We start from the raw sequence: 22,964 nt of genomic DNA on the forward strand, positions 1-22,964 counted from the left end.
TGTGTTAATCTCGACTATTATGCTGTAAGTGGCTTTGCAAAGAAAGGAGATTTTTCCAGTGCTGTGGTTCAGCAGAGGGTCTTATCAGCCAAGAACAAAACTGCCTATAGGTTATTAGGCAGCTATACTAACTTTATCTTTAGTGGAGACATAGAAGGTTATTGAGTTTCAGTAACGTGTATGATTCCAAAATATAGCCTCAAAAGACTCTGGCTGTGTATCTGCCAAGTAAATGCTACATGTTATTTAGTTTTGCGTTCATTTTGTTCTATATTTTTGATGCATTAGGTTCACCGCTGCCGCCACCACCACAGCACATTTCTGACTCAGCTTACCCCTCTAATTGATTTGACATGGTAGATCCAATATCCTTTTCATGATAGTCGAACTTTAGTATAATAACTTTCTATCTCCCCCATTCTGCTTTTATGGACGTATAATGTTTCCACATGTTCTGTGTCCATTGGATTTTTTTTTAACACAGGGTCTTATAGAGTGAGTAAAGATATGTTGAGCCACATGCTGTGGGAGTGAAAGGACCAGAAAGATTGCACCAAGTTGGGATGTAAATGAAATAAGGATACAACAACCTCTGTGCCCCCATCCATTGTTTCTTCATTTAACAGTCAATAAATACATAAATTAGTTTATTATTAAATTAAATTAGTTTCATTTAGTTGAGATTTTCACAGTGCTCCTCAGGATCATCATCGTGTTTAGGTAAATATTCACAAATATAACGGTGATCACTGCACTGCACTGTTTTATTTGCTGCACAGTGTCCTTGGGTGTTCTGAAAGGCGCTATTTTTAAATAAAATGCATTATTATTATTATTATTCTTATTGCACAGAAAATGTAAGTTATGATGTTGCCTAATATTGTCTTGACCAATCAGTCATTCAATTCAGCAGACTGAGGCGTCCCATAAGCTCAGTCACCCAATGTGTATTCCTGAGGGGAACAGAAAAATAAATAAATAAAACCGCCTATTTATTGTAATTATTAAAACAACAACAATAACTCAAGCTTTAGAAAAATCAAGTGATCCAACATGTGGCTCAGGGTGTCCCTAATGGAGCATTTGCACGGATGTGTTACACTGCTCCATTGTTAAATTAGTGCAACTATTAAACGACAACAGAGTTTATTACAGTGTGTGTGAAGAAACTCGTAGAAAAAGAAAAAAACCCAACTAAACCCCCCCTTCTATAATAACAACACCAAGAAAATGTCCATAAAAATATGTATGCTATGTATAAATAAAGACATGTTTTTTTTGTTGTTGAAATAAGGTTATGATTAACTGTGTTAATATACTGTGGGCTGATTTGATTTTAAAGTACTCACTGCAAAGTCTCAAGGTAGCAGAAAACTTACATGACTTCAAAAAATATCGTCAGATTTGAAAAATCTAACCGCAGTCGTGCTGCTTCTGTAGGCTAATCGGCTCGCGCTGTTCATTTGAGGCCCAGCAGTGGCATCATCATCTCAGCAGAGCCAGGAAAAAAAACTATTAATCGAACAGATCTGCTGAATTTGTTTTGTTAAGAGTTGCGCTCGCTGTGAGAAGTTTCACGCACAGAAGCTTGTGACGTGACAAACTGACCTCGTGAGGTCAGTCCAAAGACAAGAGAGGGCCCGACGTCCAATCACACAGCTCCCCCTGGCCCTGAACGTCCGGATCTTTGACCAATCAGCATGCGCGCGGTAGAGTCAGAGGGGACAGCGAGCACAGATAAAATGTTTGACTTCAATCCATCCTCGCACAGCATCTTCATAGTCCCCGCAGGACTGCCAGGGCAACTTTGATTTAAACTCACCCCTCAGCCCACATCGATCACCGGAAAGCAACCAGTAACTCTTATGAGGAATTCGGTGCGCTGTGGTCGAGGCAACCTGTTACTCAGCGAATAGGAGACGGCCGGCGACTGCAAAGAGGGCGAGCTGCACTAAACTAACAAAAGAAGGAGCGTCTTGTTGGATTAAAATCGACCAAGGCAGCTACGTTAAACGTGTGAAGCGACCTGACAGAAAGTCAGGAAACATGACAGCACTTGCAGGAGGTTTACCGAGGATGATGAGACCTACTCCCCATCAGAACTACCCGCGAGGAGGATACTCTCTAGAAGGTAAGAAACCACCTCCAGCTGCTGCTGCTCCCACATCTAAAACAAAACTTCAACTTAAAGCAAAAAAGCTTGAGCAAAGGTGGATAACGTGACTGCGGAACATCTTTTAAACTGTAAAAAAACAAAACAAACAAATAAAAAACAAAACAAAAAACAACTTTACTTTAAATGTCTGTTACTGGAGAGAAAGTCTGACTGCGCTATATGGTGATTGGTTTTGAATTTGTAATATTTCATGTCTATTTTATGCCTACTATTTAAGCATAAGTGCAGTTTTTGTGTCTAAATGTAACCTTTAAAAACGATGTGTTTAATAACACAATTGTCCAGCTGGCCAATATATATTTTATATATGCTTTTACATATTTCACTGCTCTTATTCCAACATAGCCTGTAACATGAGAGTTGTGAGTTGTTGTTGTTTATTTATTAATTTTTTTTTATACATATACAGTTTCCAAAGTGTTTTGTTGAAAAGATAAGAGGCACTTTGTCTAGTTTTCAGGTCTTTCACAAACTAAACCCCTTGCTGTCTATAGTCTCGACTCCGTTAGGACAGGGTCGGGTCAACCAGCTCGGTGGTGTCTTCATAAACGGCAGACCTCTTCCCAACCACATTCGGCATAAAATAGTGGAGATGGCCCATCACGGTATCCGGCCGTGCGTCATCTCCCGTCAGCTGCGGGTGTCCCACGGCTGCGTCTCCAAAATTCTCTGCCGTTACCAGGAGACGGGTTCTATCAGGCCGGGGGCCATCGGAGGCAGCAAGCCGAAGGTGAGAGACGGGGCCGCTAATGTTCTGTCTGATTAGTGTTATTATATTATTATACAACAGCCAGTGTCCACAGGTTATTTCAGCAAAGCTTTTCAGAACATGCTCAGACAACACATTCCCGTCAAAATAAAAATCTCCACTGTTGTTAAACTCACAGATTTAATCATCTGGACATTTGCAATCGTTATTAAAAAAGTCAACAGCTGATATTAAAAACCCCCCCAACCTTTTCTTTTTAGACATTCAGCCCAAATAAAACGTGTCTAGAAATATATTTTTTGTAATATGTAGATATAAAAACACAAATCTCCTCTATTTAATTACAAGGCATTTTAAGTTGTGTTGCATCCCAAGTATTAAACTCAGCAAATAATTTTTGTTTTTTTGTTTGTTTGGTTTTAAAAAAAACTTTATTTAAAACATGATTTCTCCTTTTTCCCACCGAAGCAAACCGCTTCTCCAGAGGTTGACAAGAAAATCGAAGAGTATAAGAGAGAAAACCCGGGAATGTTCAGCTGGGAAATCAGGGACAAACTACTGAAAGATGGAATCTGCGACAGAAACAACGTCCCCTCAGGTACAGGCAATTATAAAATATTATAACTATAACCGGAAGGAACGATGTGGAAAAATAATTTCATCTTCCCCGCTTAAAAGTGCTGGGACCATTTTAATCAACAAAAACGAGCGCAAAATTTGTTGGTGTGGGGGATTATGAACATTTTTTGTTAATTATTTGTGAATGAAGGAGTTTTTTTTAAGAATGATTTTTTTCTTTGTTTCTGTAACTTATCCGAACTTTTCCGTCTGACTCAGTGAGCGCCATCAGCCGCGTCATGCGCTCCAAATTCGGTGGAGCTGGTGAGGATGAGGAGGAGGATGAAGAAGTGGTGAAGAGGGCGATGGAGGAAAACGAGCCACGGACGAAACACAGCATCGATGGCATTCTGGGAGACCGATGTAAGTTCTTCATTTATGATTTCAATGCGCTGTGTGCTCATATTACTGTCCAGGAGAATGTAGAAAAAGAAAAAAAAGGGGAAAAAAAGAAACGAAGTTGAGGAGAAAAGTGAGATCTGGTTGTTTATGGCTTTTAAATTTTTAATTGTGTGTGGTCGGTTTTGTTGTCTGTAGCTTATGGGCAAGGCTTTTCAGGCAGGTGAAGCCCGCTTGTGTTTTGCTGTTTGTTTGTATCATAAAGAAAATGTTTAATAACAACAATACTACTACTACTACTAATAATAATAACAATAATAATAATGATAATAATAATTTCAATATTACTTTCTAGAAATGTTTGCATTTTTTAAATCTCAGGTGCTCACGCACGCGCCCACACTTGTGAGAGTTAAGCAAATAGTTTTTTCAAAATCAAACATTTGTGTAACTCCCAAGCCTGAGAAACATTTTTTTAAACACTTAATCGGACACTGCGAATGAACTTCTGAGCACAAAGCATCGCGAGTCCATTTAGAGTCACACCTCGGTATGACGCACAAAAAAGCCAAACTCCAGTGAGCGGCTCAGTGGTGTACAATAAAATGCGAGGCTCTTTCAAAATAGGGAAAGAAAGGAAGGAGGAGAAAAAAAAGCTGCGCTGACAAAAGGCCGGGAGAAGACATTATGAACCCGCAATGAGCGATGAATTATTCAGGGACACCAACAGGCCCAGTGCGACCTGGTTTATAGACTCCTCCAAAAAAGTGCCAGTTTGGAGGATTTCGTCAGTGTTTACAGAACAAATCACATCAAAGTGAAAAAAAGTGAAGAAACCGGAATCAGACAAACACCTGTTGATTTTCGACCTGTTGAGGACTGAATGAAACTGTTGCTATTGGAGTGATTGAATTTATAGTTGATACACGAAGAGCAATTATGCTGCTGTTTTAGCCTAAAGATTTTCCTAATATATTTCCGTTGAAATGCGAACTGTTGTTCTATTTTACCAGACGGGAATCCTTCTACGAGGAGAAAATAAAATTAACACGGAGTTAACGCATTCGGCAGCTCACAAAAGGCTCGCGGTTTTGTGAAATGTGGAGATGTGTTAAATTCACGCCAGTCAAATCGAACGGTTCCGTTACTGTTGCGCACGGAGCTTTTATCGCCGCTTTTTGTCTTTGCGCAGCGAGCATGACGCCTTCAGCGAGCGAGCGCAGGGAAACTCTTCACTCTTCACTAGATTAAACCCGAGCCCTTTTATTTCTCTCCACTTTCATCCCAGGAAAAGTCCGCCCCTTTCCTTTCCGCCTAGGGCGCACACATTTAATGGAGTGACTGTGGGCACTTCCCTGCACCAGACGAGGAACATCCACAGTATTGATCAGGCCAGCTTACTTGTTAAACCTCTTCAACTCATTTGTAAAAATACAAAATAAAAAATCCGGTTAGATTCTGATTGTAGATGGATAAACCAGCAAATTATAATTTCATACGCATATTTTTTTCTTGACCCTGGTTTGCTTCATCGCCCCAAGCCGAAGAGGTTTTTTTTTTTTTAGTTAAACTAAACTTAGAGCAGTCTGTTAGAAAGGACATAGAAAAAAAAACGTGTAACAGGTAATAGGGAGACAAATATTTTTAGGAAAAAACGTAATTTGAATGATTTGTAAGAACTTTTTTAATTGTCAGAACAAAACAAACAAATAAATGGCACTCTCTCCGTTTTTTCTCTCCACCAAATAGATGACATCCTACACGCAATCATCTTTAAAGCACATTTCTCTATTGAGAAAAGTACAATTTCATTCTTGTCTCTTTGTGGAAGTAGTTGAGTTTTTCTTCTTTCCCCCCTCTTTTATGAGACTTCATTAGAATGTGAAAAGGGTGGTTTGGGGACTGAGAGAGTGTCTTCTGGCCAAATATTGATTAAGTAGGTGTTTGTAGAGGCTATTGTTGTGGTAGAGAGAAGCCTGTTGCTCTCTGCCCCTTTCTCTTCTACCACTATTGTTGGCTTTCCTTAAGTGCTAAGATCAAAGCTGACTCATTTAGATTTATTTGTCTGGGAAAAAAAGGACTGCTAAGGTTTGTGGGTTAAAGTGTACCGGGCAGGCCCATGGCATTGGTGAGTGGCTGGAACATTGTGGGAAAGGGTTTGATAGTTCCATTTGCTGCATCAGTGAAAGTAGACTTGAAAAAGTTTAAACAGCGCGTACGGTTGAGCAAGTTGGTTTGCAATTTATATATATATATATATATATATATGTAAATTTGTTAATAAAGCAGTCAAGCAATTCATTGTATCTTGGGTGTGTGATATTTACAGGAACACTGAATTGTGCAACGCTGTTCTTGTTCTTGGGATGTGTTAATTGATAGCATCCTTTCCTCCATACTCTTAGCACTTTAGCCTTTAGCCTCATATAATTAATTAAAGTAACCAAAGTCAGGAAAGCAAGAGCAGCAAGTCTTGCAGGATCCATTTATGGCAGTGGGGGTGAAAGGCAGAAAGAAGAAGAAGAAGAAGAAGGAGGCGGGGGGGGGAAAGAAAGCTCAGAAATACAAACAGTCAAAGGGATAACTTTTCTTTAAAAAGGGAGTCCCGTGGTGCCAAAATGAATGAGCTCAGTTCTTTCAAATCTGCCATGGTGAACGCAGTCAACATGTAATAATTGGTTTCATTGAGGTGCATTCCAACAATCTGCTGCCATTCTCCTGCCTCTATTGTCCAGAGGCAGGCAAATAGCCAGAGGGACAGGAGGAATCAAGTGCTGACAAAACATGAAAGATTTAGCTGCTTTTGTCAAAGGAGCTGAGTAGGACTTTGTTTGTGTAAATAAACTGGGTTACTGGCTCCCTGTGATTTTGGCATGGCTTTTGAATGAGGGGGAAATTTGGAGAGCGAGGAGAGCAGAAAGTCTGCAACTGCGTTCAGGCCTGTGCCGTATTTTAAAGCGGTCAGAAATGCGTATGTAATATACGTTGAACCACCGACAAAGGAGAAGCTATTGCAATAACAAACTTCCGCACGTAGCCGGCTACATACAGGCTCTTTAATCCAATTTTCAAGTTTCATAACTTAGACTCTCATGAGGCATCTAAGTATATAAACAGATAACATTTCGGTCACACACAGGGAGCAGAGGCATCCAGGCAACATGGCAATAACCCTTAACTGTAAACAGAGAGAGAGATTTTGTAGAACATGCGACTGGAGGTTTGGAGGAGACGGGAGACAGAAGGCCTCAGTGCAACCAGAGGAATGTCTGCTATAGCCACATTTCCATTTTCCTCTCAGGGCTGGATAATGGAAAAATTTATATGTGGGCCTCACTCTGTGTTTTCCTGTGTTGAGAGTGCTTATGATGCTTATTTATCCTGTTAGACTGCTGGGAAAACGGCCCAAAATTCATAGATGGATGGATGGATAGATACTTCTTTGCCGTTCTACTCTACTTTAAATACTCAGCACTTTCACATTTTGCTAGTCGGCACCACTCTCAACGCTCTCTCCTGCTCCAAAAAAGAATGGAAAAAATCCACACTGGCTGATCTGCAACTGAATGCAGACTCTATGCTTCATTAAAGCCTCTTTCTCTGTTGGCACCCACATTGTGATCCTCCAATATTAATTCAAAGGACAATTAATGAATGCGGGCCAACTTTGAAGTAATGGGCTGGGGTCCTGCCCTGAGCCGGCCCCTCGGCGCTGATGTACTCTCCGCATTCTCCCCACTAACCCCAAAGACACTGTGAAGTTACTGAAAGAGAAGCAATGAGCAATAGAAGGTCAAGGAGAGGAGCCCCAGTAGAAAAAGAGCTCTCTATTTTCTTGGAAGTATTAGCCAAGCAAAAGTCTGTGATGGGGAGGATAAAGGAGCGAGGAGAGAAAAGGGTCGGGAGCGAGGGGACTCTCCAAAGAAGAGCCACAATGGGATAGTTAATTGAGTAAAGCCAGACAGCGTTGTCAATCACTTAACTTTGTTTAGCCTCAGGTTTTGTGAAGCCGTTTCATCCAGCACATTGCACATTACGGACGTGCCAACACAACTCTGTTGCTGTTTTGATTTATTTCTTTTTTCTCACTCTGAACAACGAAGGCAACAATTTTTTTTTTAAGTAAAGAAATGTGTGTTCTAGTTTCCAGCTTATTTCCTAAAATGTAAGTTAAAAAAAAAAATCATAGACATTTGTAGGGTCTGAAAAATTAAAGCGTGGAATGTGTCAGTGGTTTTTCTCTCTGAGTATCCGTGAAGTTTTGTTGCAGGGTCAGTGGCGAGGCCGACTTTGCTGCGGTGCTGTGTGTGAAAAGGTCAGGGGCTAACCTGGGGTCACTTCACTGTTAAAACTATCAGGCCCCAGGAAAGGAGGTTATGATAATGTTTGGGAAAAGCTGTCAACGGACAGACCAGTATCAGGATGTTACACCGAAGGGTCCATGGCGCACAAATAACCTTCTTTTTATAACACGTACGTCTTTCCTGCATCCAAGAACCATATTCTGGCTTTCCTGCGTCAGGTAATTGGTTCGGGTGTCTGTTTTGCCTAACAGGCCAGAGCTGATGGGGAGCTCTGCTGGTTGGTCTCTGTGTGACTGGAACGTGCGGCAGACTGGCCTGTTGCTGCAGCCCTGCGTGGGTTCTTTGCAGTTGCTTTGTCCGTGCCCCGAGGGTGGAAATGCCACCGTGAAACTGTCACCTAACTGCACCGCGGTGGAACTAAATAATAACCACCGCACACTGGGCACACATAATAGCCACACAGGGCCATTTGTGCTTTTTTGTCACCCTCACCGATATTAGACAGAGATACATCTTTCAACTTCATATTGCCGGCTATTTCTTTGTCCGTTAAGTGCCAACCTCCTCCGCTTATTCACTCCATTTTTTTTTCTGTGTCCATCACATCATCATCTCTCACTTTTTCCCCCCCCCCCTTTTTTTTCCCAGGCAGCTGCGGGTTCCTGGGGGCTCTTTAGCAAGTCAAGTGAGCAGCCCACTCACTCCCATTTCCCCCTTAACTGTTAACCCCAGCTGAGCCCATAAGCTGTCAGTTAACCATTCTTTCCCTCAGTGCATCTGCTCGCTCTGGCTCTATGTGGCATGCCACTATTTTATTCAGTGGCCCACTCGCACTGTGCTCTGTGGCCTGAAAGGGCCACATCTACTTCCTTGGGCAAATAGCTAGTTCATTTGTCTCTTCTGCCCTTTGTTTTGTGTTGCGAACACATGTCACCAGCTCAATTACCTTCTCTATTAACAGCCCCTGGAGGAAGGGCTAAGCCAGCCCCTATCAAGATGAGACTATAAACTGCCACATATGCTCTGCTTCGCTTTCTCTTTCCTCTGTGTTTCCTCATCCCCTCATTTCCCTCCTCATTTGAGACTTTCTCTCCTTTTTTGATTTCTTACTTTATTCCTTCCTTCAGTATCTACTTTGAGTCTCTCTCACACTTTCCACCTCTTTGGTTTGTTTCTCGTTTCAAAGTGCATGTGTGTAAATTTATATGCACGTATGAGCGCAGTGTCTCTTCATATTAACATCTCTTGAAAGGGTAAGCGGAGGGGGGTGAATGCTTGGCAAGGCAAGCCCTGGCCGAGGTAGTTTCTGCAATACACAAGAGCAGCCTTTATTCCTAACAGTCGAAACCCTCTCTTGGTTTTTTTTGGCCTGTTTGAGGCACTCCTGCTGCAGGTGAAGCTAATGGAACTGGACATTCCCTAAGTTCACATCTGTGACCCTCTGGAGTTTATCTTCCCTGCCTGTCAGTCTCCTCTCTCGATCAATACGTGGTTGGGTTTATCTTGCACGGTGGGTCTGCAGCACTGTCCTTGCCCTTTGCATTTTATGTGCCTGCACGCTCGTCTGTGAATACACTTGTTTTTTTTTATTTTTAGTTGTGAATTTCTGATCAGGGAAAGGAACCTGTTGAATTCACTTGTTGAGCTCCCTAAACTGCGATAAACGCCATCATATCTGTTCTGCTATCTGAACCAGCTTCTTATTAGTTTATTATCCTACATCTTGCTCTCTTTTGAAACAACTGTTTCGTGGATTATTCTTCAGCAACCTCAATTTCCGCTTGTGGGATAATAATCTATCTTTCTGTTAGGATGCCCGTCAGAGCCAGAGCCAAACTGTGAGGAGCGATGGAGTATTTTCAGCTCCCCGGTGCTTTAGCTCCAGCGTAAAATTTGATTTGGGTGTTTAAGTAAGGAGGTCGAGGCCTTCCTTTGTGCGGTTAGTATCCTCTTCTGTCGTTTTGTTGCAGGGAATGTGTGGGAACGAGCCTGCTTCTGCATCAGCATGCCTTAAAAACTGATGGCAGTGTAGGAAACTTGTTTATTTAAAAAAAAAAAGTCAAAGATGCAGATGCGATGATGGGAGAGCAGAAAACAAGAGCAGTGAAGTAAATTGATGAGATTTAAGGGACAGGTCCTAAAGAATAACCAGCACCCCAATTTGCCTTAGCTTGGCACCCAGCACGCCTTCCCCATCATCTTCTTCAGGTGCCTTCAGCCTCCCATCTCCTCACCATGTCAACCCTTCAACTCCCCATCCCCCAACTTTGTGCCCCTCAGGCCATGGAGGGAGGGGATGAAGGGGTGCTCCCCTGCTGTGCCCCTCCACAGCCCTCAGTAGCCCTTCTCTAGACTCCTTTGTGCCCGCCCCCCTTCTCCCTCCCACTCTTCATTCCCCCACTCAGCCCCTGGCTCTACAGCCCCCATCTCACCCTTCAGCCCCCTCCACTCCCCTGCTGGGCAGGTGACAGGCCCCTGAATGCGGGCCCGGGCGTCCCTGATGGCTCCTACAGATGGAGCGTGGTAATCGGTCCAATAGAGCCCTGCCACAGGCTTTTCCCTGCAAAGATACAAAGGCCTGGCCACATACCCCCCCCCCCCCAAAAAAAAGAAAGACAGTGAGAGAGGAAGAGAGAAAAAGAGAGAGAGCACGCTAGAGGATGACAAAAGCAACACTGTCATTTACCATTAAGAAGACTCTGTGACGGACTGTTTTCTTAGTAGTTACTAATAATAAAAACAGGGAGGGAAAGAAGAAGGAAAGACAGAAATAAAAGGTGCAGGCGAGGAGATCCACCCCCAACCCTGTAGTTAACATGATATACAATGCCAATGGGGAGCTTTCTCCTCTGAGGAGTTTTATGAGTTCGCCTTCCCTCCCTCAAGAATTTTTTGCGTTTCTTTGCCGTCATTCATTGTCTTTTTCTTTCTTTCCTTCTCTGTTCGCCCGTTATTAAAATGGTAATGGCACTGGATATAGCTGTGCTTGCTTCCTCATCTCGAGATGTACTCTTCTCATGTTGCTGATTTATAAAAAATGCACAGAGAAATACAAAATAAGTTTGCTTTTATAAGCAAAGTTTTACTTTAATCCGAAGTCTCTCTTTGTGTCGGACATGTGTTTTACATATAAAATGTGCTTCAGTGGGTCTCAGGCCAAACTTTTACCTGGAAAAAAACAACACAAAAAAACAGCCCATGCTCAGAGTTGCACTTTCCAAACCTAGTGAAGCATCCAACCAATCCCTGATGAGCCTATACACCTACGTGGCACCCTCAGTCCAAATGTAATAAAGAGCTCTTCTCAGCATCAGAATCTTGTGTGCTGGCGGTCCCTATCACAGCAGCATTCCCTCAGGCCAAATCCGTGTGTAATGCCTGGTCAGACACACACTGGCAACCAGCACAAACATTTCCTGCTTGGCTCCAGAGACTCCAGAGGCGAGGGGAGATCTCTGCCTCTAGCCCCACCCCCCCTTGTTGTCTGACTTGGCACTTTTTAATTAAAGCTTTAAATCTGGAGGGCAGAGGGAGAATGTCTGTCTGTCTGGGGGGAAATAGCCAAGCTTCGGTCTTCTGCTGAAGCCTTTCTGCTGCTTACACCTGTCCGTCTGGTTTTGAGCCACTTATTTCGTCTCCCTCAGCGTAGAGGTGTTTGCCACATAGTTTGAGTGTCGAAAAGGTGCAGTGAACCCTCCTCATGAGCTTTAAGGGGTCCCTCTGGGGTGGATTTGGAAGTGGATTCCAAGTCTGTCTTATTTCCATCTGTTTTTGACACATTGTCACAGTCTACATTCACTGAGTGAAAGCCCGTAGCTCAGGCGCAGCAGATGCATGTTTGTGAGTGTGCATATGAGTGAGAATGATGGGGGGGGATTGTGCACACGTAATGGTGGACAATGGAAGACTGTCACGCTAGTTTGTGGAGCCTAATCATTATTTAATAGATGGGCAACCTCCCCCTCAAAATTCAGAAATGGTCGTCTATGGTCTCAAGCATTCAATGATTCCCTTCTTCTGCTGAATTAGATCCCAATGGCTGTCTCCCAGTTACCCAGTTGCTCTCTCCTGCCCTCAACTGAACAAACAGATTAAGAAGCACCTGCAAAAGGCTGACTGCCTTTCACTATGGGACCCTATCGGCATAGGACTCAGCATGGCTAAGACTGGAAGAGACACAGTGTCCCAGGGAATGGATACCCCAGAGAGATGTAGTCCTCTTTAATCCATGTTCAAGCAGCCTCTGGCTTTTGATCCCCTCAGGAACCACTGAGGAGTTTAAGGGAGCAGGAGGATACAATCTAAAGTGGCTCTGCACCATGTGTTGCACAGCACAATCTATTGTATCAGATCCAGCTATTGTACCCCAGCTTAGCATTTACTACAGTGTTTCATTCTGTGTCAGCCTGACTCCTCTGAATATCGAATTAACACAGAGTTTGTTTCCTGATCCCAGCCAGTCACTCAGACGAGGGCTCCGATGTGGACTCCGAGCCGGGTCTGCCTTTGAAGAGGAAGCAGCGTCGGAGTCGGACTACCTTCACGGCAGAACAGCTGGAGGAGCTGGAGAGGGCTTTCGAACGCACGCACTACCCTGACATCTATACGCGAGAGGAGCTGGCTCAGCGGGCCAAACTCACCGAGGCTCGAGTTCAGGTTAGACCCACGCACACACAAGTTTTGGAGCCTTGGAGACCTGAATCTTGACAGTATAGCAGTGTGTCAGTCCGTCGTGACCGTGTGTCACATGGGCGTTAAGTATGTTGCCACGCATTCCTCACAGCTATTAGACATGTGTTCCTCTAAAAACCCTTGACCCCTTGCCCTTGCACATGCAGACAGACAAAATGCAGATTCACTGCAGCCACCATGTGTGAAGGCAGTGTCCTATTTTTGGCTCCTCAAAAAGAGCTATGTTAAGATCACCAAATATCACAAAATAGACGCTTGTTTAAGACGGTTTCCTAATATAGGGTTTAAAAACCGTAACAACCCTCCAGCCTTATCTGAACCCAGCGACCAGCCATGGCGCACAAAGCAGTAATGTGTGTCATTTCACTTTACTTTACAAATGTTAAGATCTCTGTCAGTTCAGCTCCCTGTAATCACACCGACTAGCCTCACATGTGCACATATACCTTCACTGGCCTGATGGCAAACCCTATTGGGTTAGGAGAAAAATAAACACTTGCCTATGTTACTCTCTCAGGTGTGGTTCAGTAACCGAAGAGCCCGGTGGAGGAAGCAAGCAGGGGCTAATCAACTGATGGCGTTTAACCACCTCATCCCTGGTGGTTTCCCCCCATCAGCTATGCCAGGTTTGCAACCCTATCAACTGTCAGACAGCCCCTACCCTCAGACTTCTATAGCTCAAGGTGAGCACAGCTGAACAAATCTGAGCATACCCGAGTAATGATTTTGCAGATTTCTTCTTATCGCACATGTTTGTGTTTTTTATAAGAATCATGGGATTTTAAATAAAATGTTTCATCTAAATTTATCCAGCAGCTTCTGAGCAGCCCAGCACAGTCCACCGACCGCAGCCTCTACCACCCACCTCTGTGCACCAGAGCGGGCTCAGCTCCTCAACCACTTCCCAGGATGGGAGCTCTGCGTACTGCCTGTCTTCTGGTCGACACGGCTTCTCAGGATATTCGGAAAACTTTGTGGCTCCAGCAGGACACACCAACGCCGTCAACCCGACCATCAGCAACAGCCTCTCACCGCAGGTCAGTCTGGCAATCTATTATTAAAATACACAGTAATACATTTATTGGCAAATCACCGTAATTCTGCAAAAACACAAATTAATTAGGCTGAAACACAAGCACACACCTATCCACACATAACAAAAAAAGACGCAGTCCTTTGCCGCGGTTCGAGAAGTCCACCATATGTTGGAATAATGACACACGAGCACCCGCACTTCTGTGTGTGGCCTCGTAGACAGCTTTGCAGCGACACAGATGACACCTTGTTAGGCTAAAGAACTCGGTAGCTTTTCATTTTTGTTTATTCCGACGGATAGCTTGATGAATTTAAAATGTGGCAAACGTCAGTCTTTGGGGGGGGCAGAAAGGACCAGACGTGAGGAAGGATGTACGGATGTCGGATGATGACACAAATCAAAACTGAAAAGACAATTATGGTCGATTACACAGTCATCAGTGTCCATCAGTGGCTCCCTACCAGCTCAGAAGATAGACTAACAGGCGTAAAACGAGCTTTTAACCGCCACAAAGGGTGGCGGGCTCACATGCAATGCATGCTGAGTCTTAATTCCCATGAGAGAGAATCTCAGACTCCTGTCAGGCTCAGATAAAAAAACAGCTTCGGGCAGGTTTCTTACTTTGTGAATGCCCGAGGATGTATATACCGAGAAAAAAGAAGAAGAAGAGCTTTGTTGTGGCCACTGAGGTGCACAGTTAGAAAGCAGTAGGTGGCACCATTGTGGATGAAGCTATAACTGACTACTTTGGCATATGAGCTCTAATTATAGAACAGAATGTTCTCTTTTCTCCTAAATAACCAACCACATAAACATTTAAAACATCTGGTTTTAAATGCATTCAAAGTTAGCCACGTCTGCTAACTCATAATTTGTACGCAAGCTTGCTGGTAGCAGCCTTCCTGTAACTGAGCTCATGCTTGTGGGCTGAGTTTCCTGCACCCACAGGGTCACCAATGGACTTTAACTCCAATAAAGAGGCCAAAGGTGCTGTGGCCTCATGGATGGTTTCAACATTAACCTTAGTGGGCCGCTCTGCGTTTGAACGGACATCTCATCTTGCAAATCGGACGGCATGCCTCGAATGTTTTCTCAGTCTGGAATTGCAATCACTGAATGTTCCAGTGTCTTAATTGATTGGAATGAAGTAATCTAGCCCTTCGTAACAAGGTGTGTAATTTATGTAAATGACTCACTTTGTTGGCTAATTTGTTTTAATTTATGTATCCATTGCAGCTGTTTGAATGTACATTACAATGCGTTTTTCTCGATTTCAGATGAGGATAGAATTAATTTCCCGATTTTAACTTAATAAGGCAGAGAAAATGAGAATTTATTAAATTCTATGACATTGATAGTTAATACCTCAAGACCTCTCTGCACTCAGAAAACTTTACTTCTTCAGTTTCGTCATATAGCTACATAGCTTGGTCAAATTTGTATCAAATCCTTGCTGGATTTATCCGTTTATCTGACCTCCAAATTTGTCTACAATATCTGATCTACTCTACTGGATCCTTCAGAAGATTCGGGGTTTCATTCAACTCCAGATATGGCCACCTGAGAGGACCATGGAGTTTTGATACGGATAAGGTTTACTTTAGATAGGTGATATTCTTGTCTGAACAGTTAGCTCTGCTTTGGGAGTAGCGTTCATGCCAGTGGTTTCCCTTTCTCCTGTGTCTCGCTGCTGATCTGGTGCATACCAAAGCAATCCTTTCTCACCAAGGAAGCAAGTGGCCAGGATTTGCCCCCCCCCCCCGAGTCCTAATCTCCGGAACAACCTCAAAACAGACACATACTACCAGGACCTGCTGCTGTTTCAGTTGCAGACAGAGAGGGCATGAACACATGAGCACCTAGATCAGACAGAGAGCCATGCAAATACAACGCAAACTAACCTTTGCACACACACGGTGCATGCATTTCAACACAATCATGTGTACTGTATGTTTTATTTTGTAAAGAAACACCACGTGGGGAAAAATGTTAAAAAAAAAGACAAAAAATTATCTTAATTTAATCAGGCAGTCTGAGAACAAAATCTCTTTTACAATAACAGACTAGAGAACATGAAAGACTCACAAGAACAAAACTGGATGAAGACACAATCAAGGAATCCTTAATACAATTCGTAGATTCATAGCAAAAACATGCATGGGGAATATTTAAGATTAAGTATTCATTGGATATTGAGCTGCAGTTTGGTAGGAATGGGGGAGAGGGATGTGAGAGTGTAAATGAATACCAACAGTGAGACCTTAACAGGGAGAAATCCATCCAAACTTTTCATACAGCGAAGAACGATGGTTGTGAAATTTGTCACCTAAATTTTTTTTCTTTTTTTGGGCTACATTACAATACAAATAATCTCACATGGCCAAAGACATAATAGCTTTAAGGCCGAAAGTACTGCGACATCCAAGGCCTAGTTTCATTCATTATTAATCAAATATTAACTAAAAAATAAAATCTCTTAATTACTAATACGTGACTGAATTGTATTGTTTGAAATCTACGTAAACAGAAGTTGAGATATCAGCCTTGTGTGTTCAAAAATATTTAGATGGCACAAATGGAAACTAAATACTAAAAGGGGGGGAAAAAAAAAGAAAAAATATGTAAAAATAACTGAAGAAATTAAATAGTTTGAACTAATATAGCAGCTTTTAATCTTAACTAACTTCAATGAAATGCATGGCAGTGCATTTCTGATTGACAAAGGACTCATACAGCAAGGGTGGAAAACAAGGTGCTGGCCTGCCATTTGAATTAAATGGAGTTCAGTGTCTTGTCCAGTATGTTGATAAGCTGGGGATCAAACTGGCAACCATGCCACTAGAAGACTGCACGTTTTATCACCTAAGCCACGGCCACCCTCGAAGCTGCCTCTGTAGCGTACATGTGCGTGTGTGCGCCAACTGACTGTCAGCTGTGAAAGCCTTTGTTTTTAAACCACTTGGCGTTACTCGTTCTTCATCTTTTTCTTTTCAGTTAGACGGTTCCTGGTTTTGCTCTTGGCTTCGGCTCTGCGTCCTCCTACACGGACTGTAATTCTTGTTCTCCCTTTTTGTCCATTTTTAGACATTTTAATGACTTCACTTCGCCTCTCACGCAAACCTTTGTGCAGCTGTTCCCAATGGATCATTGATACCCCTACATCCCTGACATCGGAGCAAAAAACGGCTAATACACATACTCGTGCGCACGCAAACACCTACTGCTGCATGCTTGTAAGAGATGTAGCGTTTAGACACATAGGTGAACACACCCCGCCCCTCGATCCCACCTAACCTTTGACCTCTTCACCCTCACAAGGACACTGTGGTTTTCGTCTCATGAGAAAGTGAGACGAAGGAAAGTGAAAGAGTGAAGGTGAAATTTGCAAAATAAACATCACGTTCTCACCATTTTTGTTCTTAAAATCAACACTGAGCACATTTAGACACTTTCTTTTTTTGTTGGTTTAATTTCTAGGAAATGCTACGAGTTCACTACTGTAAGCAATACTCCAAAAAATACTCCAATATTTTTATTAACCTACTTCTGCAAATACGACATAAGAACTATAGCAGATTCCACTAGTGGGCTAAAGCCTCTTTGGCCACTGTCAGCTTCCTATTCCGAATAAAGAGAACCACATGTGTGACGGAAGCTAGTAATAATGTATTTATTACAGTGAACAGGGGAAAAAAAAGAGAAGGAGCGCTTACACTTCAGCCCACCTGAGTGGAGTGGATAAAATGAGTGTATGAAACTGCCTTGGGATTTTTCAAAATTTACGTTGCAATATATTTTATTTTGAAGGTCACGGTGCAAGTAGAAAATCTCTTCAATTAAATCCAGTTCCTGTTCTAAACACTCAAGTCTTCCTCTGTCTGCCTTCAGGTGATGGGCCTATTGAATCCAGGTGGAGTACCACATCAGTCCCAGAGTGACTTTGCCCTTTCCCCATTGACCGGGAGCCTGGAGCCCAACGGTGGTATGGCTGCTAGCTGCCATGGTTCCCAGCGCCTGGAGGCTCTACCAGGCCTGACCAGCATGCCCGCCCTGCCTAGCACTCAGTCTTACTGCCCGCCCTCCTACTCCTCCTCAGCCTATGTGGACCACCACCCTTCCTACCAGTATGGACAGTACAGTCAGAGCAAGGTACAATTTAATTTTCTACATTTTTGTTATAATATAGTGACAAAAACACTAATTCATACCGACTTCCAACCTGATTTAGGTTTGTTTAAAGACCTAAATCATAACCTCTGCTTTAATTGCGCAGACCCCTCTGATGAGTGAGCTTCTCAAATCGCCCAGCGCCGCGCTGAAATTACATTAAAGTTTAGGGAATGCTTGCAGCTCGGTTACCTCAGTTTACATTACCATCATCGGGCTATCCACGTGGCCCGAAGCTTATCCCAGCACACACGTTTTCACTCACTGTCCTTTCGTGACCCCCGCGTATGATGAGCTTGCCCATCAAATCCTCAGTCTAGCTCACCTAGCCATGTAATGACCCCCGTGTAACAAAGATCGCCGCCGAAATGAAAGGACTCGTGTCTCGAAGAGCGTTTGACAGGCCAGAGGGGAGTGTGCGGTCTGAAGTACACTACCAAAATGTTGACTGGGCCATCAGTGGCAACATCTTGATGTCATTAATTTAGTCAGTCCTGGGAGGGACTCATATGTAGCTGGGGGGGGGGGGGGGGGTTTGGGCGAAATGGATGTGTGTCTACGTGTGTGCAGGCGTGTACGTGTATCTGCATAAAAGCAGGGTAAGAGGCTTTTTAACAGGGGGTGATTATGGCCCTTGGCAGGTCCGGATTAGAACCATGTGTCCCACTGGAGGTCAGATTTACAGTTGTTATTGATCAGTGAAGCAGTGCCAGAGATCCAGGCTAAGGCTCTGTCTCGGGGCAGTATAACCAACCACACCAAGTACAAACTATGTCCAGACTTATTTTCAGAGCTTTCTCAAAGCTTCTCATTCCGAAGTTTACCAAAGGATCCCAGACTTCTTTCTCACCTGCTCTCACCATCCATCCCTACCAACATCACGTCTCACATTTAATTGCCCATTTCACACTTTTCACTGTGTAAACCTCCATGAGATTATCTGTTGAAAGTAAATAAAATAAAACAAACAAAGATAAATAAACTTCATATGTTCCCCCTCAGGTGCCTTTTATTATTTGAAGCACTCAAGGTGGCGTGAAGAAGAGGTTTGCCACGCCTTGCTGACATTCGTCCTTGGAAAACACCACCAGCCTCTGACAACTTCCCCAGGACAGCAAGACATAGTGTGGGGGCTAAAGCGATTGAGACATTCTCCTTTGGCAAGAAGTGAACGTTCTGAGATGAAGATGAAGTGATGCCGATGAAGGTGGTTGTCTGGAATACTCAGAACCAAAGGCGCGGTCGCTCTTGTTACCCGACACTTGCTTTGCTTGAGCGTCACGTCATGCTCCAAGAAACAAGCGCTGATCATCCACCATACTTCAAGAGGAAAAGTAGGAGGAAGTTATTCCACTCAAGACCTTTTAGTATTTTTATTTTTTAAACATGTAGGAGAGATGCAAGCTAAGGTAGACTTCATAAGAACTTCTGCTCTTCTAAGACTGTCTTCATCAAAACCATGTTATGGAAAATGATATTAACTGTAAGGAGCTCAACGTGTGACTACACCGGGAAAACCAGCAAGAACGCATGAACTGAAGCCACGTGGAGTCATTGTGAATCTGCTGCAACCCAAAGAAAGTGCAATACAGTCATACCTCATGTAATGTAAATGAACACGCATCAAATGTTCCCCGATTATAACCTCGACAAACACGCTCTGTCTTTGTAATGTCATTCATTTTGGGTTGTATGCACTGAGCAATCAGGGGAAGTCATCAAGCGATGAATGATAGAAAATATAGTTGTGATGTCATTAAGCCAAAAAAAAAGAAAAAAAATTCTCTGCCAGTGAATACATTATTCAGTTTGACAGTTAATTTTTGCTTTTGCATGTGTTTAATTAGTTTTTTTTTTATAAGGAACTTGCAAATATTACTTCCACTTCCTATTTATTTAGTCTTCATGTGTCTTTGCTGTACGTCCTCCTGTACAAGCACATGTAAGTGCTTCAGTAAGTCTTACATAATGCTCATTTGTTATGTTTTTTCTTTTTTTTACACTCTTCATTTACAATGGCGTAAAACTGTTTTGTTGGAAAAAACATTTTGTGTAAAATATAGCACTATTTACTATTTATAATAAATGCATAAAAGCGGACAGTTGTAGCACTGAATTGTGTAATTTGTGGAATGCAGTTAAAAACATAGGCATGGATAAACTGTTAATCTGCACCTATCTACAAGAGAGTAATATATGAATAAATCAGGCCCTAGAATTTTGCTACCTTTACAGAGAATAAATTGGGGGGGAAAAAACCCCTAAAGATGGTAACAAGAAGGTTAAAAAGAATCTGATGGCGTAAAGCACCTTGGAGGGACTAAAGGTTCTTTCATAATGTTTCATAGTTTCTTTCTTTCTTCGCTGTTTCCCACCTGCTTTTTAAAGATGGGGCACATTTCTGCATCACTAAATCATAAATATATCTCCTTTCATGAACACTGCTTTTGGCTCCTTCACACCCTTTAATGACTAAAGCAGAGCTGCAGTAAATTATAAAAGCACAGAGTGGGGCATTAGTCAGTCACATGGCTATAGATGGTTTGGAAGACTTTTGGCTCTCACTGCTAAACAGAATCCCCCCCCCCAAAACAAGCCAGTTGGTACATTCTTTAAAAGGTTACAACTTTACCTGCCTTTTTTTGTTTCTCTGGGCTCAGCTGTGCAGCTGTCCACATCATTCATGGTACATGTCTAAAATGAGAACAAGAGCATCAATGAAAAACATGAACATTTGTGCTGTGCTTTAATGTGTTTTCAGTACTTTGTGTCTTGAGAAGCGTGTTTAGATTTGTTTGTGCTGAGTATTTGTGTCGAACGTGATAAGATCAAGGAAAGATTTAATTTCACTGCTTTCTTTGCTCTCTCCAAACTTTTTTTTTTTTTTGCAAGTGTTCAACTTGTAAGACACAGCCAGTGAAAAAGCCAAAGGGTTCGCTTTGGAGCTCTGTGTCAGTCAAGCTGCAACACACTGGAGACAACTTAACCTCTGACCCCAACACTCTTTGAAATGAGTAGACTACTTGACCGGAGCTGACAACAATCCAAGTGTCTCTGCAGCATCCAACCCCCAAATTGAAAGTGAAGGAAAGAGTACAAAGAGGATGAGCTACAAAAAAAGAAAAGAAAAAGAGGTTATTTCTGGAAAAAAAAAAGGGGGGGGGGAGTGTATTCTTAGAAGGACTCGGATTAATTTCTGGTCAAAATGACATCTTTACAGAAATCATTCAAAAAAACAAGAGTGCAGTTGTGCATGTTATGGCTGCAAAAGGAAAGGAAACAAGTGGGCTTCTTAATCTCTGAAACACCACCTTATCAAGTCTCCACAAGAGTGGGTGGGAGGCTCATGGCATGCCTTTCCTAAAGCGGCGAGTGACTGCCTCTAACACTTGCCATTCGCTGTCCCCTTTAGTTCTCTTTCCTCCCTGTGTCTTTTGCTTTGTTGTGATTATTGCTGAGCCTCTTTTCTGCTGCTGATTTGAAAATGAAGAGCATGAACCGGACCCTCCTGCTTTCTCTTTTAAGCAGATGCAAGCAGATTCTCGAGGACACTGGGACAAACATCAGCGAGCGCCAGTTCAGCGGGACCGTTTCCAACACTACAGTGAGCTCTCTCTCCAACATCGGTCCAGCTACCACCGTCTCCACCTCCACTTCTAGAGACACCTACGACAACGCTCACTTCTATATCCTGTTTGTAATGTTCTTCTACTCCTTTCTCGCCATGACACTTTTTAAATGCTTCATAGACAGCGACGAAGAAAAAAAGGATCCCTACGAGGAGTTCATAAAAACTGGGCAGTCGTCAACACAGGCATTCAACGCAGACCACATGGCAGAGAAGTTTTACTTTGAAGAGGAGAACAGCCTGTGAGCCACGGGCTTTCTAAGGAGAAGGAGAAGGAGGGGTATGGATGCATACGGGGGGGGATGTTTTGACAGTCACCAAGCCAGAAAAACGTCAGGGCAGACTACTCAGGCAAGACCTGCTAGTGATTTTGAAAAACCTGTAGTAGATTCATTCCCCCCCTTCCATCTGACAATCAGGAGCCTTATGCAAGCAGGCTGTTCGACAGGCAGGAGGAGACGGCTGCCTCTGATGATCTGAGAGATGGGTGGAAACATAGAGAAGTGTGGGTCAATGGCAGGCCGGAATCTCCTCCTGTGAGGCCCAATCAGGATCACTAACAGCAGGGCCTTCAACATGGGTACACCACAGGGAACCTGGGATTCGCGGCAGACTGAGGGTGGTGAAGGGCAGAGACTCTGTGAGTGTGTGTGTTAACCAGCCATTTAATTATCTGTAAATTCCGCTTGAACTTTATACAGCATTATTTTCACTTTGTCAAATAAAAACACGACAAAAACTTTGAATCCTGTGAGAGCAAACAGATAAGCGTTATTTAAAAATATATATAACTGTATATTCCATGTATTTAGACAAACAAGTTCAACAGTAGCCATATGCTTGTGAAAAGACTGTATTTTTGAAAAAGGCGAAATGACATCCAATTCTCAAATTGGTTCTAATTAGACCCAAAGCTCCGTGGAATATCCAGGACCGAGCGACATTCCTTTGCCATTACATTGTAACTGATCTGTGGAGACTTGACGCACGGCTACAGGGCCGCCCCAACCTCTCTGTGACCCCACATGATCTAAGTTTACAAAGCTGTGGCGAAACGTGAACCCACGACTCACTCTACAGAATTAACTTCAGGGATTGTGCGGAGGACTGTGCAAAGAGAACACACGCTTCTCATTTGCGCAGCGCAAACGTTACCTTTGCGGAGAACAAGAGGACGCTTCAAATTAGCAGACCGGTGTGTGCCAAAAAGTGATCGTCTGCCAAAAACGGATTTCCAATGTTTCCATATGTTGTTTACGAAAGATTTATATGCAAATGTAAAAGTTACCTGTTTT

At 43.0% G+C, this 22,964-nt stretch overlaps 1 protein-coding gene across 5 annotated transcripts; it reads left to right on the forward strand.

Moving 5' to 3' along the window:
• Positions 1 to 1,664: 1,664 nt before the first annotated feature.
• Positions 1,665 to 22,415, forward strand: pax3a (paired box 3a). Of its 5 annotated transcripts, none has more exons than XM_013268595.3 (9): positions 1,665 to 2,131; positions 2,671 to 2,906; positions 3,354 to 3,483; positions 3,723 to 3,866; positions 12,603 to 12,802; positions 13,356 to 13,521; positions 13,655 to 13,875; positions 17,763 to 18,023; positions 21,567 to 22,415. In XM_013268595.3, exons 1-9 carry the CDS (start codon positions 2,047 to 2,049, stop codon positions 21,699 to 21,701), a joined length of 1,578 nt encoding a protein of 525 aa, XP_013124049.2. In that variant the 5' UTR covers positions 1,665 to 2,046; the 3' UTR covers positions 21,702 to 22,415. The 5 variants fall into 5 exon arrangements, with proteins under 5 accessions (XP_013124049.2, XP_013124048.2, XP_025756394.1 ...); XM_013268594.3 differs by having other exon boundaries at positions 1,666 to 2,131; positions 13,652 to 13,875; XM_025900609.1 differs by having other exon boundaries at positions 1,666 to 2,131; positions 13,652 to 13,875; positions 21,570 to 22,415.
• The last annotated feature ends 549 nt before the right edge of the window (positions 22,416 to 22,964 follow it).

Source organism: Oreochromis niloticus, linkage group LG18 (assembly GCF_001858045.2).
Source record: "Oreochromis niloticus isolate F11D_XX linkage group LG18, O_niloticus_UMD_NMBU, whole genome shotgun sequence".
Lineage (NCBI taxonomy): Eukaryota > Metazoa > Chordata > Actinopteri > Cichliformes > Cichlidae > Oreochromis > Oreochromis niloticus.